The following is a 19,342-nucleotide window of genomic DNA, read 5'->3' on the forward strand; positions in this document are numbered from 1 at the left end:
TTCATCTTTTATCACATTAATTGGTTCCCTTCTGTGCTCCTGCTTGGTGAGCCTGCTGGGCATATCCCCTTCTGCGTGCAGCCTCTGTATATACTTCTCATAGTCCAATCTCCCCAGCCTCACCCAGATTGCAACACATTTCATTCTCAACCTTGTGAGTTCTCCAGGTTCCTCCCCAGTTATACCCACTTGGCGTTTGGCTACTTCTATCTCTCTCCACCTCCCCCAGATCCGCCAGTGCGCCTCCTCTTAATCCTCCTGTTTTCCCTATTGGCGCCGCCCTTACCACCACTTCAAAGGCATCCCAGATTATACCGCTGCTTTCTACGCTTCTCATGTTATGTTCAAAGTAATCGTGTATCATATCTTGCATACGTTCCTGGAACTCTCCCTCCTTCAATGCCTCCGCCCTCAACCACCACGTTGGTATAGGGGCTTTCCTGAGCAACTCACTAGCACTGCACCAACTTGGGATCCCATTTTCAGCCCTCCAGAGGTCCCTTTGGCACTCAGCCCATCCCATGCTGCGAGGCTGGTCCCCTGCCTACCTTCTTGTTCTCCCTCCAAAAGGCACATCTCCGCACTGAGTGTGAGGTTCTCCCTTCACTTTACTGTCCCCTCCCTTCTGGTTTGCCTCCTTCTTGATTCAGAATGCTACCAGGCACCTGGATCTCCTACTCACCAGTGTCCTTCTCCAGCCTCGTGTAGTACACCTGCTCTCCTGTTCCGTCCTCCAATTGAGTACTACAAGAAATCAGGACCAGTGGGCTCGGACCTGCTGCCAACCAGCTTCCCTTTGCCAGCCTCCTGCTGGCATGCTGCACGCTCCCCCTCCTGCTTCTTCCTCCAGTGAGATACCGTTGACAGCTAAACCTGAGGACTTAACTTCATGCTGGACCGCTGCTTTCATTTCCAACCCCAAACTTAGCCACAGCTTATTGATTGCAAACTCCTACATAATATTCTACGGCAACTCCGTACCTTAGTAGCTGTCTAGCATGCTGCATCCCTCGTCCCAGCTCCCTCCACTTTCCTCCACTACCTCCTTTTCTGTTCCCTGGCCCTCCCTCAAGGCTCTGTGCTTAATCATTATGATCATCTCCACACTCCTTGGCCCTTCAACCCTCAACCCCCAAACAGCCTACCCCTCTTCCGCCCAAACTCGACACTGCAACCTTATCTATCCCCAGCTTGTTGACACCTCCAACATTATCGACCTAGCCTTATGGAACGCAAGGTCTCTATGCAACAAAACCGCAGCTGTACTAGACCTATTTCTACGCCTCAACCTTCACTTCCTCTGCATCACCGAAATTGGATCCCCCCACAATACCTTAGTTCCTGCATCTCTCACTTCCCCCTCCTCCTCCTTTTCCCACGTCCCTCGCACCACCGGGTGTGGCGGCGGCATTGGCCTATTACATCACCCTAAATACCTATCAGTTCCCAGTCCAGTTCCTCTTCCCAACTTTTCCTCCTTCGAATACATGTACAAAATCTTCAGCTCGCCACACGCCATATCCTTTCTCATTATCTACCGTCCTCCTGACCCACTTGGATCTTTCCTTGAAGGCATTGACCATCTCCTCACTCACATCTCACCTACTCCCGCACCACTGATCATGCTCGGTGACTTTAACCTCCACCTCTCCTCCTCTCACCTATCCTCCCCCTTCCTCTCATTACTCAATTCCTACTTACTTACCCTCACCCTACTCCTCCCACTCACGCTTCCAGCTTGACTCTTGATCTAATCTTTGTTTCCTCTTTTACAGCCTCCTCTGTACATGACCTTCCTTGCTATTTATCTGATCACTCTCTACTCTCAGTCTCCTTTACCCCCTCTCCCTTCACCCTCCCCTTCCTTCTACCGACGTGATCTACGTAACTTTAATACTTCACTTTTCTACAATACCTGCTCCAACTCCCTTCCCCCTCTCTCACTTTTCCTCTCTCTCTGCGAACGATGCTACTGCCACTCTCTCCTCAGCCCTCTCCACCAGTCTCGACCTTCTTCACCTCCTTCAGCCCTTCCCGCAAGCACTCCCAACCCTGGCTCTCTCCACATCTCTCCTCTATGTGTCGCCTCCTCTGCCACCTTGAAAGACGCTGGCACAAACACTGCTCTCCAACTAACCAGGCCACCTACTTCTCCTACCACACTCTTTTCGACAACTGCATCAAATCGGCTAAGCAAACTTACTAATAGCGCCGGATCACGAGTTTGGCGGTAATGTAATTCCCCATTCCCCACTGAGCCCATTCGGGAATGCCCCATTCCCCATTGGGCTCAATGGGGAAAATTCGTGCTTTTACCGCCGGAGGATTTCCTGCTGTCGGTAATAGCGCAAATTTTCGGGGGATTTCCCCCCAGCCAAGAGCTGGGGTGAAATCCGCTGAAGTCCTGATTTGGCGGACCCTTAAATCTGGCGGTAATAGCGCGACCGCCGGATTTAAGGGTTACCGCCAAAGTCGTGATGAGGCCCTCTGTGTCAAGACATTCTGCAATCCGCCTCATACACTCCCCCTCTCCACCTCTCACGTCCACCTCTACCACCATTCCCCATCTCCTGTCCAAAACACACCCAACCGCAGCCCCGGTGATCCCCTTCCCACCCCTCTCATTCCCAAAGTCTACTCGCTCCTTGTACCTTACCTTACCTCCTTTTTCAACACTTTTCTTGCCACCTCAACCTTCCCATCTGCTTTCAAACATGCAATCACCATTCCCATTCGGAAAAAGCCCTCGGCAAACCCTCTCCTAGTTTCTAACTTCCACCCCATCTCCCTATTACACTTCCTATCCAAGCATCTAGAACGCCTCGTCTACTCGCAACTCTCAGCCCACGTCACTAACCTCTCTCTCCTCCCTCCTACTCAATCAGGATTCCGCCCTCTCCACTCCACTGAAACCACTCTCACCTCCATCCTTAACTCCCTCCTTACTGCTCGCTATTCCAAACACTCTACTGTCCTTATTCTCCTTGACCCTTCAGCCGCCTTTGACACCGTAGACCACGCCTTACTTCTTGACTCCCTCTCCTCCTTCGGCTTCAAAGGCTCTGTCCTCGACTGGTTACTACCTATCCAACGCACCTTTTCTGTTTCCTGGGGCTGCTGCACACCCCCCACCCTCTTACTCTCTTGTCTATGGTGTCCCCGAAACCCCCGTTCTTGGTCCCTTTCTCTTCTAGCTGTACTCCTCCCTTCTTGCCCCCATCATCTTTTCCTTTAGTGTATCTCACCACTTCTATGCTGACGACACTCAGCTATACCTCTCCTTTTCATCCCTCACTCCCGACATCCACCATCAGCACTCTTCCTGCCTCACTGCTATCAAATCCTGCATGTCCTCCCACTTTCTCAAACTGAACACTGAGAAAACTAGTCCTATTCTTCCCTGCTTACATCCACCCTCCTCCTTCCCCTGCCTTCTCCATTCTCTTCCCTCCCTCCCACCTCTCTATCTCCCCTTCTGCCCGCAATCTTCGTCTACTTCTCGACACCAACCTTTCCCTCTCTCACCACATCTTTCTTACCTACGGTCCTGCCGCTTCCACCTTTACAACATTCGCAAAATTCTTCCTTCCTTACTTTTCACGCCACTATGCTTCTAGTATCTTCCTTAATTTTCTCTTGACTTTTCTATTGTTCTGTTCTCCTATTTGGCCACCCTTCTTCACATTTAGCCCCTCTCAAATCCATCTACCATTCTGCCACCCTTTCCTCACTAGGTTGGCTCTCCTTTCACTCTCAACTCAAATACAACTTCCTCTGCCTTGTCTTTAAATCCCTCTATGGACTTGCCACCCCCCCTACCTCGCTTCCCTCCTTTCCTTCTATTCCCCCTCTCGTTCTCTCTACTCCGCTGATCTCTACCCACTTATTGTTACCACTGACTCTTGCGCAGAAACCCGTTTCCGCTCTTTCTAACTTTTTGCCCCACTTCAAGGGAATCTTCTCCCTCTCTCTATTCACGCCATCGCCTCTTACTCCTCATTCCGTACGTCTTTAAAATCCCACCTTCTCCAGTCACCAACCTGACAATCAGTGGCAGATTGTTCTCCATCCAACTCTGTTCATTTATATTATTGTCTGCTTCAAAGTGAATTGTTTTGTATAATGTTCTCTGCTATATGATTCACAAAAGTTTTCACTTTGCTTCGTATTGTATTACCTGTCATGCTATGTAAAGTGCTTTGGCTAAAAGCGCTATATAAACTCCAATAAAAAACAAAATAAAATACAACAAAATAGTGTCTGTGCCTTAATGTTAATCCCTGTGCATTCACCCAGAGATTCAGTACCAGTGAATAAATAGTCTATGCGTGTGAATATCCCGTGAAGGGCGCTATGGTGTGTGTACCCTCTCCCTTGTCCATGTGCATTCCTCCAGACGCCCTCCAGGTGCAGTTGACTCAGGATCGTTTGTAAAGCCTTTGCTGGCGGCACCGGTTTGCTGTACTTGTCATCAGATCTGTCCATAAGTGGGTCCAGGGTGCAGTTAAAGTCGCCTGCCCAGATGAATGTCGCCTCTCTGTATTGAGCCACCTTGGGTGCAATTTTCGTGAAGAACTCTGTTGCATCATAGTTCGGGGCGTATGTGTTTATTAAGCATATTTCTCTGTTCTCCAGCATGGCGTGAACTATCACAAATCTGCCTTCCGGTTCGTTTTCTTGCTTAATCAATTGGATTGGGACCCCCGGGGCAACCCATGTCAGTACTCCCCTGGCGTAATTAGAGTATGTCGAGCTGTATATGTGGCCCCCCCCACTTCTTGGCCACTTTGGTTTGCTTCTCAGGAGTTAAGTGAGTTTTTTGTAACAGAGCTATTTTAACCTTCATCCTGTTCAGCCAGGCGTACACTCAGAGTCTCTTGACATAAGCATTGAGCCCCCTGACGTTCCAGGTTGCAACGGACACCTCGTCACGACCCATTTTATTTTCATTTTGTGCCGATGTTGTCGGGGACCCCAGACCAGGCTCACTTTCCTGTGTTGGCTTCCGTTGCTCCATGCCAATACCATCGCCACTCTTATTTCTTCGCGAATCCTGGTGCGATTTTTCTCGCAAGTTCCTCAGCTGTGCCCTGGATGTTCTGATGTCCAGCCTTATATTTTAGCTATATTTAATGGCAAATTACGCCAGTTCGGGCGGATGTCATGCAGGATCTCAACAGAGCACTCAAGCTTTAACCCCTACTGCATGGCTGCCAAGCTACACCCCCCAATACAAATCATAGTTGTACAAAATATACTGGATTTTTTGAGGGAGTGTACATATATCTAGTTGGTTTTACATGTAAGGTAGCAATGCTAGGAAAAAAGCAGGATAATAAAAAAAGTTGCTTGGTCAAAATGCAGCTTTTTCGTAAACAATGGCACACATTTTTTTCATAAAAAATGGCACCCATGGAAAATAATTAAAAGTCATGTAAGCATGCAACATTTGAAAACTATACTTTGAACTTTTTGAGCTTGTAGATGATACAGAACCCAAGGTTCATGAGTAGAATTTGTTCCTTTAAAATGTATAGATATTTTGGGCCTGATTCACAGAGTGTTTTCCAATGGGCTGATGTCATTATAAAACACTTACGTGAATCAGACCCTTCATTCCCTAGATATAAGATGTAATTAGTAGATGCTGGAGGAATTACACGAAAATATTGAAAAAAAAAGCTGAATGCGCAATTACTGCACATTCGGCTTGCAACAAAAGATCGAAGTCTCCCCCTCCCCATGTTTGTGATTATGGACTTTCAGTTTTGTTGCCCATAATCAGAGAGAAAAGGGGGCCAAGCGGCGTCAGCTCTGACCCACGTTAGTGGAAGGGAACTGACGCCGCAGGGGCAGCTGAGAATCGGCGGCACACTTCTGTGTGTTACCGCCAAAAAGGTAAGTAGGTGGAGGGATAGGGTATCCGGGATGGCGACAAGCGTTATCTATGGGATCACTGCGCAGCAGGATTTTGCGCCTCGATATTTTCAGATTTGCAATTTCCTGATGCGCAGTAATCACGTAGATTCGATGCTGGAGCAAGGCATCACAGTATTTGCTGTCATCTGCTAGCATCAAGCTAATTTTTTTACCCAAAAACACAGTTTGGTGGGAAGTGATCTCGATAAGTAGATTTTTCAAACACATAGAAAACAGATGACTTGAAATCTCCACTGACAATAACTGAAAATCCATGGTCTCAGAAATACTGTCCATCTAATTCTGGAAATAGGATTACTGAAGTATTGAGGTATATTTCTAAGGAATGAGAATGTTTCTCTTAGTTAAACCCTGATGATCTTAAAACAGTCTCCATAGCTGTGCAGTGAATGGCTGTATGTTATTTTAATTCATGGTTTCTACAAGACAATACACAGCAGCAGCAGGGGTGAAAGCCAATATAGTTACATTTAAAGAGATATAACACAGTACAATGCATGTTATGATAAGGTTAGAATATGAAGAACAAAGTCCCAAAATAGTTGGTTTCTTCTCAATTAATTCTAGCCAAGCACCTTACATCCTATATCACTCGGAGGAATCCTATCCAAGCACCTTAAATCCTAAATCACTCTTGATGATATTTTTAAGTAGTAATGAGTGAAAGAAGAGAGTGTGTTCCTCCAGATTCATTCTTATAAATTGGGATAGAATGCCCCGAAAGTTTGTAATGAAGAGCATCAATGGGAGTGGACTTTGAGGATGCAATTAAAGTTCTAAGAAATGATGAATTCTAAACGATGTGTCAACTGATTACGCCTGGTAAATTGCAAGCATTGTGTCAATAGGCTAGTCCTGCGTAGAATTGCCATCTGGCAAGGGTGTAGAAGCCCTGGCTCTTTCTATTTGTATTAATTAATAAAATGATGCAGGTAATTCTATCTCTGAAAGGGTAAACTCCCAGTCAGATTACCCCTTCATTTGCTCCATGCCAAAAGCCTAGTGTACACATGTGCCCTGCTGCATCAGTAGCCTGATCTGTAGCGTCTGCTTTTCAGTGGCACAGAGCAGGTCCAGAGGCCACAGGGGCCCATCTAAAAGCTGCAGTGACAGCCAAGTCCATGCAGCGCAGGGGTGGCATATAAAACATGCACCCATGTACCAAAACCCTATATTTATGAGTTACCGTTCTGGTGGTAGAAAAATCTTTAAATTGAATCCATACCTGATTATGGTATGGCGGATGGTGTAACTCTCATAATTTCTACAGCCACAAGAGTTTAAAATCACACGTGTCATCCTTGTGGGCTCAGCCCAGCTGTGAAAGACAAGGCTGTCTCTGCTACACCTAGCAAGACCATAGTCTTGGGGTATTGCCTCTCTTTGTTCCGTTTGTCACGTCAGGTGACACTTTCCCCAGAAGACAGCAACTCCACAGGAAGCTGACCAGGGAACAGGAATCAAAGGAGCACACTCATTCACAAAGGAGAGGCCTCACAACAGGGTGCTACGTATCTACAGGTCTTTGATTATATCGAAAAGGAAAGGGGAGGGGATTAGTGTAGACAGACAGAGCTCTTGAAAACTGGAGAAAGGTTTCATCATCTTTTTTCTCTCTGCCTCTATCTTTCATTCCTGTCCCCCCACTTCCTGTAGCACAAAGCATTGTTTTAATAAACACTTTCAAGCTGTATACAGTAGTAATACATTTCAAATAAATAACCAACACATCGACCATTTTGCTTCAGACACTTTTCCAAATGCTTCCTTCTAGTACCTACTGTAGTGAATCGGGTTGAGCTTCAGTTAATGAGGGTGTCTACGAAGTGAATTTTTTGCATCCAAACATAGACTACAACCTTGCCCCAGACAAATGAGCAATCCATGCAAAATTTGGTAGCAGTGGGTTCAACGGTGTGGATTTGCATAGCCGGACAAACATACACACACACATTCATACATTCATCTTTATATATAAAGATGTTAGCCTCCACAGACAGCTTGGTAGCCATGCATTGTACCTTTCCTGCACTCAAGTAATTTCACTACACGAGTGCCTGGATTAATTTCAGAGCCCCATGCGTCATTCACAAATGCATCCATGTCAGAGAACCAAAGCAGCTTATTATGAACACACAACACTGGATCCAAATATCCCTGCACTCTTCAGAAAAAAAAAAAACTCTAGATCCCCAACACATTGCATCTCCAATGGTGGCAGACACGTTGTTGTTCTGGGCACCCCAGATATGTAATAAAATCCGGAATTAAATTTACAACCCACTTTCCTTCAAACATAAAGCTCAAAACCTGTTCTTTCTGAATAGTCTTTTGCACCCTTGTTCACTCCTACAAGCCAAATCATTCATTCATATCGATAAGGCACGTTTCACTAGCGGGACGGACCACCAACTTATTTGATAAACATGTGACTTTTACTACGGGTTATAGTTTACCACCTGGATTAAGGACATTTCCTTGCTTTAATGTCCCGAGCATTTTCATTGAACTTACTTGGTGGCGTTGCTGGTTTTGGAAGGGCTGGTCTGAAATATAAAAGAAAGTAAATTGTTAAAGTACTACATTTCACTCCACCAACTGCAGAGTTTAGGATTAAAGCAGAGACATGCCTTATATCGTTTATATAGTTCAATGTGCTTCCAGTTCTCAGAATCAAGATAATTCTCTACAGGGATTAAAAGAACATAAATGTAATCATACATGGAAACTTGACCAATCCTATGACCTTGTCTTTGCAGGCATAATGATCAGAACTATCTCTATGCCATACAAATAGTTATGACAAATTCCAATTACTCGCCAGTGTCATGCTTGTCCAATAATTCCTCGAAGTGGACATTAAAAGCATCAGTTGGTGCTACAAATGCTGCATATTCAGGAACAGTATTCCATTAAATAACAGTTCACACTCTAGAAATATTCTGTTACAATGGAAGACCTTTCTTTCCAGACTTAATGGGCTGCAAAGAGTTCTGCCTACTGACTGTGAGTGATATGATCCAATGATACACATGAGCAGGGCAACCACATTGGGTCTGGATCCCTAGGTCAAGATGGTGCTATTATTGTGTAGGGAGCATGTGATGAGAGATGGAATGTCCTTTCAGTGGAATTGTATTAATATAAGAGACATAGGGCATAGCAAAGACGTTTACACAATGATAATAGAGCTGCACATTTGCGTTCGCCTATGAACAGCACATTTGGAAGTAACATAGATAATAAAACATTAGGAAACAGTGAAGTAGATCAATATGTTAAATTTGGCTGACCTTTAGTTCTCCAAATCTTCAGCCCAGGTCATATTCGTGGATAGAAACACATGAGCGTTTAAATGTCTGCTTTACTATTCCTCCCAAAAAATAGTGCTATCATGAATTTGTTAGGAAATTCCAAATAACACCCAGGGACATGACTGATCAGATGCAGAGGTTTAACCTCTGCATCTGATTTGATTCTCAAAGATTTTCTGGGGAGGAAATTAGATGTCTGGAGCATCACAGATGTGCAGCTGTCGCCTTTTGCAGGGCTAACAAAGATTTGTGTTGGGGGAAATATGGAAATGCAGAATAGTCTTTTAGAAGCTCCGCACATCTCCTGGGTGTGGGTGAAGTGCATCATTTTGTGCATTTCATAGAATAGTTCTAAGTTCACAGTATATTTTGCTTTGTCCCTCTGAGGCCCATGTGGCAATCCGCCACTTTTGCTGCGTGGCAGCCCGCCAGCGGCCCACACAGCACAGGACACGTGGCAGCTGAAGATGCTGCCCACAGCACAGACAGTAAGTGCACAAGCCCCCCCCCCATCAAAGCAAACAGCAATCCCGCCTGCATTCCCGAAAAGGAAAAAAAGAAACGAGAAAAGGGAAATAGAATCACACGGCCCACCCAACACAGGAACTGGCCAAGCGAGGCGTATCTCCCTAATAACCTCACCTCCAACACAGGGGGGACCATGAATCCACCAGGACAAGCACTCCCCAGAGGCGCCACCTCAAGAAACAACACTCACCACCGTCACAGGTGCAGCCCCACCAGACGCAGCATACAGCCAGCATGAGCTTGCAGACCACACCACAATTTAATGTCCCACCAACATTGGCAACCCACGCACGAAAATGCCAGCCAGGATAGAACGATGGGGTATCAGGTTGCAAGAATACGACTACACATTCATCCACAGGCCGGGAGGAGAACAGAATCCAGCAGCGACCTTTCCCGTCATCCGGGGGGAGCGCTGACAACCCTGAAAGGTGACGCAGAATACATTAACTACGTGGCTGCCAACGCCTTACCACCTGCAATATCACTGGAAGCCATTGCGGCTGCATCCACATCTGACCCTTCCATGGCACTGGCCATCAGCCTAACATGCAACAATAAATGGAAGGATTACTGTCGTGAAATCCAAAACCACCCGGGGGTGTGCAAAGAAGAACTGGAAAGACTAGCGAGAGTGCATACAGAGCTAGCAGTCAAGGACCACTCCGTTCTATTGGGACGATGTTGACTAATCATTCCTGCAACACTCAGGGCTGAGTTAATCAAAACGGCACATGAAGGACGCCAGGGAGCCAACAAAACGAAAAGACAGCCGAAATGCCACGTATGGTTCCCCTTCCTAGACTAACTTGTGGACAGCGTGGTCAAGAACTGCCTGCCATGTCAATGCATGGCACGAGCGGAAGCTCCCATCCCGCTACAGCCGACACACATACCAGACCAGCCGTCGACTTCTATGGTCCAATGGGGTCAGGTGAATACCTTCTACTATTCATTGATGAGTATTTGAGATTCCCCATCGTCAAGAAGATGACAATGACAGCATACCCTCAAGCGTCCACTTCATTCGATGAGGTACTCAGTGAGTGGGGCATCCCACGATCGATCATATCTGACAACGGGCCCCCATTCAACAGTCATGAGTTTGCGGCCTTCGCAAAGCACATGGGATTCACGCACCAAAAGATCACGCCCAGGTGGCCCCAAGCCAAAGGAATGGCCGAGCGATTCATGGCTTCGATTAAAAAGACAGTCAAAAGAGCTTGCATGGAAGCCACCAATCTGCTTCAAGCACTCAGTAGGCTACTAGGAGACTATCGCAATATGCCCCATGAAGGCACTTATAAGACACCTGCTAAACTCATGATGCACTATCAAGTCCACACCCGCATTGTGAGAAACACTAGTGAGCAAGAGGAGGAAGGCGTAGATATCATAAAAAGAGACACTGAGAGAAAAAAACAGGCAAAAGCAGACTCGGACATGAGGAGGGCAGCACCGAAAGACTTCCAAGTTGGAGACGAAGTCCTCGTCCATCAAGCCATGACAAGGAAAACTGATGCAAGATAATCCCAGAAACCGCTGAAAGTGGTCGCCATCAAAGGGACCATGGTGACAGCCCAGAAGCTGAATGTGAAATCACAAGGAACAGTTCACAGTTCAAACATCTTATCGAAAGAGAGGAACCCGAGCTACTCCCACCGGAACCAGACCCCGAACCCAGAGAGCCACGAGATGACACGTGAATTCCACCTGAAGGGGATCGACATATAATGCAAGATTCGCTTGAACCTCCGGAACCCTCAGGACACTGTGAGAGGAGTGTAGGCCCCCAGCGTGTGACCAGAAGAACCGCACGCCTGGTGGAAGATTGTTGATCCTGACGTCAGAACATTTATCCGGGGGTGATGTTGTAGGTCTCTGCACCTTTAAGGGAGAGACAGAGTTCAGGCGGGGAGTGGGACAAGGAAGGGGAGGAGCTAAGGGGAGATACGGCAGTTCCTGTATGTACGATGAATAAAGAAGACGTACAGCCGTCCTCTCTGGTGTTGCGTCCTTTGTGTGTTCAATAATACCTGATAACAGGTACGTGCATGTCATGGGTAGGGCATAGCAGAGGCCAAGTTATACTAAAGTTTGGAACTACAACTTGTGGGTGTCAACTATAAAGTTGATTTCACTAAAGTTGTTTCACTGAATTTCAAATGTTTTCTAATGATATATGCTAATAAGTCCACCAGTGCCCACTGGGCACGGAATATGAGCATGCCCCAGGCCTCTTCAATCCACCCCTGGCATTCACTAGGCATAGCCATGGTCATGCCCAGTGGAGCCTGTGCGCCTGACACGACCGTCAGCCATGCTCCTCTAAGAGCCCCCGTGTGCCTAATGGGCATGCACATATTAATATGATGTAGACACTGGGTTCAGTCACTCTCTATAAATGCAGAGAAACGCTTTTTTTAAATAGAGAAAATAAACAATTACTTTGGCATTATGGGTGGAATTTGTGGAAGAGCAGGAGGTTCTTGTCCTGGGTTGGATCCCTTCCGGCGTTCAACAGGTGTAGGTTTTTCTGAAGATAAAAAGCACACGTTTATATCATTACTTAGCATTATAAGTGTATGCCACCACTAGTCCCCAGCTGGAATACATACATTCATTCTGTATTCCTGATCATTTTGAAGCGTAAATCCATGAGTAACTAATATGCAATGGTAATGCATGGTAAACCTAAAAAGACGTCAGACCTTGGTCGTTTTTATCACTAATAATAGATTTTTGCTCAATTCACAAACATCTGTGGATGCAGAGATGAAAGGGCACTTTGTGGTTGCACTTCTTCAGCTATTAAGCCAGTGATTCATAAGGGGGACTTGTGAGGTGAAGCAAGGGATGTCTGTGGGCACAAGAGACCAGCAGTCAGCCCCTCCATGCAAACATAGGTGGTTTGTGCATTCCTGTGTGCCCTGGCTGACAGCACCATGTTGGTGGGGACCAGTGCATTTGCAGTGACAGAACGTAAGGGCCCCATTAGTGCAAAAACTTTTTACACACTTCCACCACTGCATGGAAGGTGGAAATGCTTACATGAAATAAAATGCTCATGTAATGCATGAACATTTCTATTTTTGGAAGATCAAAACTACCAGTGGTCTGAAAAAAACAGCCACAGGCCTACATGTTCCCCTGCATGTTTAGACATGTACACAGAGCAAGCTGAGAACGGCTGCTGGATTTGCAAGCACATTCCATTCACGGTGTGGGATGCACCCCCTTTGCACACTCCCTGGGCGAACGGTGCAGAAGAACAGCTTTCCAGTAGTGCATTTAGGCAGGCAGTGGCATGAGGATGAGCAGATTCATTTTGCACCTGCACAGTGCATGCTTACTCAACATCTGTGTGTGCACAAAGCGCATGCAAATGAGCCTTTGCAAATGTGGTCCATTGATTTCCTGTAATGTCCCTCTGACTCAGCATCGGTGCCAATAGCAAGGGGGCTTTAATGTCTGACTTCACATTCATAAAGGGATCAGGGAATGAATAAACGACTACTTGTTGACATCAAAAAGAGGAATATAAAACACTCCCAGAATAATCCTGTCCTCCAGTTCTCCTCTCCTACACATCTGCAACTATGTGTATGTTTGTCCATCTCCTCCCCCGCCCACTCATTATCTATGCAGAGTGCTCAGTTGGCTTTTGGAGCTTGGCCCACACGTCACAAATACACGAATGCAATAACGTCTATGAACATGTTCTTTTGATAAATATACCAAGCAGCGTGCGTTGCCCCCCCCCCCAACCTTTGCATTAAAAAGTGAAATATGAACATGTTTGTAATGAAGGGCATCGTGTAATGCCCACTGGACTGTGCTTAGAAATGAAAAGCCATGCCAGATAAAATATAATGAATACATGCATCAGTAAGAGAATATGGTGTTTGTAGATAGCGAATGTGTTCGTTTATTGGTTTGACTCAAAAGTAACACAAGCAAAAACAATGGCACTAGTACAATAATTTTAGCATGAAATGATTGCAGAATTTAACAAACAATCCAGTCACGCTGATTGATGGAATTATTAGTTTGAGCGAGGGGGGCTTTGGGCCAGGGGGGTTCACTGATAATATCGGTCTAGCAACCAAAGTTCCTTAAGATGTTGGGAAATGCTGTCTGAACCCTGGTGAGAGCTGTCACCAAATCATTTTTTTGATTTTTATCCCAATCAGTGTTTTTCTTTCAAAATGCAATTTTTTCTCAAAAAAGTCAACTTTAAAGTGTTTGGTTGTAATGTACACATTCCTTTGATTTTTTTTGGGTTGGCCTCACCCAGATTTCTGCGGACTCCACTTTCTCCTTCCCTTTATATGCATAACCGTATTCTCCCTCTGCATTTGCATAACCCTGTTCTCCCCCCTGCATTTGCATAACTCTATTCTGCCCATACATTTGTTTTTCCAATTAGGAATTATTTTGGTTTTGGACATAATGACGTTTATGCTATCATTTGTTTACAATAGAGTGTAGAAGGGGGAGTCTGCCTACAAGGCAATGGTGACTGTTCAGAAGACGAACGCTTCTGATAGATCACCTCAAATCCAAGGGAAGTGCTCGCTCCTTCAAATAGTCATGCAGCAAAGATAGTCATGTTTACTCTCAAATGAAAGCTATTTACGTCTCTTTATTTTGCCAACACAACTGTGCTTTTCACCTTAACAACTAAGAACCGTTATAAAATAGCAAAATATTTCAAACGCGTGTATTCTTTTTTGCAGGCATATGGAATAAAACAGTTGGATTTCATGTATTTCTAATCAAGCGGATCTATACTTCAGACGCTGTTCCTTAGTCTGATTTCACAGAGACACATGTGTTAACCATCCTTTTGTACTTTATGAATAATAGGAATGTGAATACCGTCCTTCGGCTGCATGTTCTGTCTTGCTTGCAACGCCAATGCCTGAGAAGAGACAGAAGGGTGTTACAGGAACAGTTATTTCAGAATTGGTGTATACACATGCAAAATATGGATGGAAGTAAATGCCATTACTAACACATTCATATGTAATCAGGAAAATAGACACGTTCTGAAATAAGAGTATCATATAAAAGAACACACCCTGCAGGCAGTTTTCAGATGACATCGCAATATATTCAGATCTGAGGTTACGGATGCACAGATCACAGATGTGGTTGGGGTGTTTTGCTATTAGAACCCCGAAGCAAACCATTAAAGAAATTAATAAACACAGGCCCGACTAGTGCGTAGTCGAGTCAATGGAAAAAATGGCTGCCATGCAGATGGAGTCTGCCCTCGGAGTGGAGCCCCTCATTCAGTTCCATGACATTTGTACCAGGTAGCGGTAAAAGGCTGTGGAGAGAGTTGTGGAGGGAAGAGGGCAGTGAGGGATAATTTGGCTCCCCAAAACCTATGGAGGAAGGAAGTGGGCGATGCCAGCAGACAGAGGAGGTAGTGGGGAGGTGACAGCAGGGGAGCAGGTGCGAGGCTAAGCCTAAGAAAGCCAGGGAGGCGGCTTCTCACTTAGGATGTGTTAGGGAGAATGGTCATATCTGTGGGTGGCAATTCCCTTTAACCTTGGAGGCCCTCAGCTCTTTTGCTGGAATCAGGGCTTTTTAATTTGAACTCCTGAGTGAGTGTGGCTTTTTTCTCACTCTCTAGCACCTTTTGTGCAGTGTGTCAAAATGTAAGTTAATGTTTACTTACATTTTCTTGGGTGAACTACTGTTCCCAAGAATAGTAAGATGACTCCTGTCTTGCTTATCTTTTCTTTTGTGATTCCAGCACACACCACCCAATGTGGAACGCTGGGGGGGTTACATAGTAACTCCTTTATCCTACTTCTCATGTAACATTCTGTTACACTAAATAACTTGAATGGCTGGTGGCAGTGGTTGGTTTCCTTTTTACTACCTTGTGCCATATATCTGCAGGCTGATTCCTCAGCTGTAGTACAGCACCCAAGGGTGACCGTTTTCTCAAAATGGCCCCTTTCTTTTTTTCACCATTTCTTATCAGTTAGTTTCTTCTGGGCTTTTACTCTGTTGATTGGATAGGGTTTGACTCCTTTGTGCATTTTGCCTTTGGCGGGGCTTCAGCCCTGAAGCCCGTCCAGGTTCCAGTGTGTCTGGAAAGGTGGGAAGTGAGGGAGGGTCCCGAAACTTCCCTGTCGTTTGTCTCTACGTGTGCCTGAATGAAATCAGTTCTGATTTGCCAGCTGGCTATCCAGGAGGACAGCCACCCTGCTGGGGGCTTGACAGATTAGGGGTGTGAATGAATGGGAACTTGCTTAAAAGGTGAGGTGTTTGGGGCTAGAGGCAGAGACGACCACTGGAGGACAACATCTGATGAAGAAGATGTGAAGAGATGCCAGCAGCACCCTCCTGGACCACAAAGTGCCTAGTGAAGTCCTGCAGCTGTGTTGACCCTGTTTTTGTTTCGACTGGGAAGACCTGTACGGGACAACTTCCTCCCTTGGGTTAGTGCCACCAACTAGCCTTGAGACAAGCTTCATTTTGGCGCAACCCCTGACTTGCTGTGACTTTCCAAGGCTGCAGAATCCCAATGCCCCAGGAACCCTGACCATCATTGAGTGCATTATCTTCGGAAGTGCGAACCATCATTGAGTGCATTGTCTTTGGAAGTGCGAATCCGTCTGAAACTTCAGGGGGATCCAGAGGATCCCGCAGAAGCAGGAAATCTTCACCCGCATTCTCCTCATCCGAGTCCAGGACAGAGGGATCAAGTAACTTCTAACCAGAGTTGTTCAATCTTCTTATGCAATGAAAAAAACGCGCCAAAACCACGAAAGGCTGCTGAATCAGGGCGAATTTATTGCTGCAGAGCCCCTCTCTCAAGTGCTGCCACAGAAGCACGCCAGACGTCCTTCCTTTCGTCACCACGACCTTTCGTCACCACGACCAATGACCAGGAACAAAGGTCTGCTACACTGCAACAGGAAGGCATCCAGCTGGAACACAGTCTTCAATTCACAGGTACTGTAGTGCTTGGGGTACATCTACCTCTTGCCAATTGTGGTACTTGCTAGCTTGGGGAGTACTATTTTACCCACTGTTGAGTTGACCTCAACTCACTTGCACAGGTCTTTCAGCTTGTACCTCTTCAAAGTGGCTCCTCTTGAGATTCTGTGATTTTCTATTTGAACTACAGACTTTTCTATAACATTTTCTAAGAAGAGAGCACCAGAACTTTGAACTAGCCCATTGACTTTGGCTGTTCTGGTGCCATCAAGGGCCCCTTCCGAACCTATTGGTATTGGCAGTGCTTGTTCCCTTACAGGGTTTAATTGTTGAGCACTATTATTGCTGGGATAAAAGACTGCATACATCCCCTTGGGAGAATCTAACTGTTTTTCAAATTACAAAGTACGTTCTGATCTAACTATAACTTTCCCCTACTTATAACTCAATATTCCAATGGTGATCAAGAATAAGTGTTATTACTGACCTCAAATGATGTCACTCAATGTGCTGGAATATGTATAACATATGAAAAGTTTGGGATTAATGTTACTATTATCTGCTGCTTTTTAAAGATTGTCTACATCCTAGTGTATATATAAATAAATATTTACACTATACCTTTAAGTGTGTGTTTACCTGGATGCCTGTATTTACTGATTTCATTGTACAGCTCTACAGCTCACATTAGCCTCTTAAGACAAGCCTGGCTGCTCAGTCACACTACCAACTTGTGTAGGACAGGCCTATATTAAGAGGTGGGTTATCTAATACTGAGAGATAAGTCTTGTATAGTCCCACACCACACCAATTGGACTCTACAAATTCTTACCTAACACGATGTGACCAAAGGTCTGATATCATGTTTGATGAAAGCTGATTGGCCAGCCTTGGTGCTAATTGTTCATATAATAGGCAAACATTCTTCTGTTATTATTACCTTGGACCTCTCTTAGGTTTTTCAAATAAGTGCAATGTTTTTAAACATTTCCAAACTATCAATTGCTCACCTTCATACCCCTTTAAGCTGTTCTCTAGCACCTGGATCCCTGGTTTACTCATACCTAAAGTAAGAGTGTGGCTTGGCGTCGACCAATAGCTATCAAGATGAGGAATCTTTGGGAAGATGCAATCCATTAAAGGATGTTCTATTATCTGTCAATTGCCTATTGCAGTGTTTAGAATATGTTGCTACCTGCAAAGCATTCCAGAACTGCTGTTACTCTGCTGCGAAGATAACCTTTCTTGCAGCCTCCAGCAATCAGCTATGTTATACCTGGAGAGATATTGTGTACTGGTAGGGAGTTGCTTTCTTTTCCATACTCTAAAGGTCAAGAGATTTCGTTAAGGGGAGGTTTGGGTATGTTATTCAACCAATAAACCATCCCCACTCCACCTAACTGTATTCATGACAATGCTGATTTGGAATCAAGTTGGTGCCAGAACCATTGGCTGTGCTTTTCATTCACAAGTTCCCAGCACCGTCCTTGTTTTTAACATCCAGTGTGTGTGTTCTCCCTGCCCCCTTATATGGTATAAATATAAGTCAGCCAGCACCATTGGGTCAACTGCTGTAATGCATTTTGTAGTGTATGTAGCTTAGCAAGATTTCCCATGTTGTCTGCCTAATTCATATTTTCCAGTTTATACCCTCTTACGTTCAGCACTGTCACCTTTGAAATCCACATTATGGCTACCAGGTCTTGTGGATAGATCTCAGCCCAGTCCAGTGACTCTGGCCACCCAGACACCTGCCTGCCTCTTAGGCCCATGCCCTCACCTCCTCCATCAGATTCACCCATCATGCAGTTAATATTAGGTGCTGTGGGCACCCGACAGCATGGGAGCTATGCTGTTGTGATGCTGGAAATGCATTGGAAGGACAGGGCCTCCATGTCCTTGTCCTGTACTCCCTTATCATGTGTGTTCTATGTTGCTTTCTGCACAGGTCTCCATGTGAGACTCCTGGCAGTGCAGCCCTTCCTCTTTTTGGTCATGGTGAACAGCGGCCCTTGAGATACCCTTATGGCACCCATGGGTGGGGGTACAACCCTGTACCCCTAGTGTATGTTTTTGGGCACCTGTGTGTGGGCCACAGATCAGGGTATGGCCTGGTGGCAGCTCCATGCTGAATTTGACAGCTGCTCTAAGTATCCTCCATTTTGGGATACCTCAGCCCTGCCATAGGAATCAGTGGATTCCTGATAGAAGACAAGATGGCCCATGTGGCATTTGCTTTCTATTGCCTGTTACCTTGTTTTTCCCAACGTCCAGGTAAGCCCTGACTCTGTCCCTTCCCCTGACTGGCAGTTGGGTGGAAGAACCATATATGGTGTTGTGGGGAAGTCCAGGCTAGACTGGCTGGAGCCTTCCCAGTGACTGTTTGTTTTGGGTACACCCTTGGGGTGGGACCTGGGAGAATGGAGTGTGTGACCAATATGCATTCCATGTTAAGGGTGACTGGTTTCTGTGTGTGTGACACAAAGAATGAGACAGCCCTGCCTGATACTGACATGAATGCAGTGTGGTGTGCTGAAAGGCTGGGTACTTGCACAATTCACATTCCTTGGTATGGGTGTCTGGGTGGAACTGAATGG

At 45.7% G+C, this 19,342-nt stretch overlaps 1 protein-coding gene across 6 annotated transcripts in view; it reads right to left on the reverse strand.

The window, feature by feature from the left end:
- BLNK (B cell linker) overlaps positions 1-19,342 on the reverse strand; it is a 1,905,158-nt gene that overhangs the window by 96,581 nt on the left and 1,789,235 nt on the right. For all 6 annotated transcript variants that reach the window (XM_069611389.1, XM_069611390.1, XM_069611392.1 and 3 more), the window contains 3 exons: positions 14,664-14,706; positions 12,231-12,318; positions 8,455-8,486 (listed from right to left, as the gene is read on the reverse strand). In XM_069611389.1, coding sequence (XP_069467490.1) covers positions 8,455-8,486; positions 12,231-12,318; positions 14,664-14,706 — 163 coding nt within the window. The remainder of the gene's footprint in view (positions 1-8,454; positions 8,487-12,230; positions 12,319-14,663; positions 14,707-19,342) is intronic.

This window comes from Ambystoma mexicanum, chromosome 8, assembly GCF_040938575.1.
Source record: "Ambystoma mexicanum isolate Mex_15411 chromosome 8, UKY_AmexF1_1, whole genome shotgun sequence".
Taxonomy (NCBI): Eukaryota; Metazoa; Chordata; class Amphibia; order Caudata; family Ambystomatidae; genus Ambystoma; species Ambystoma mexicanum.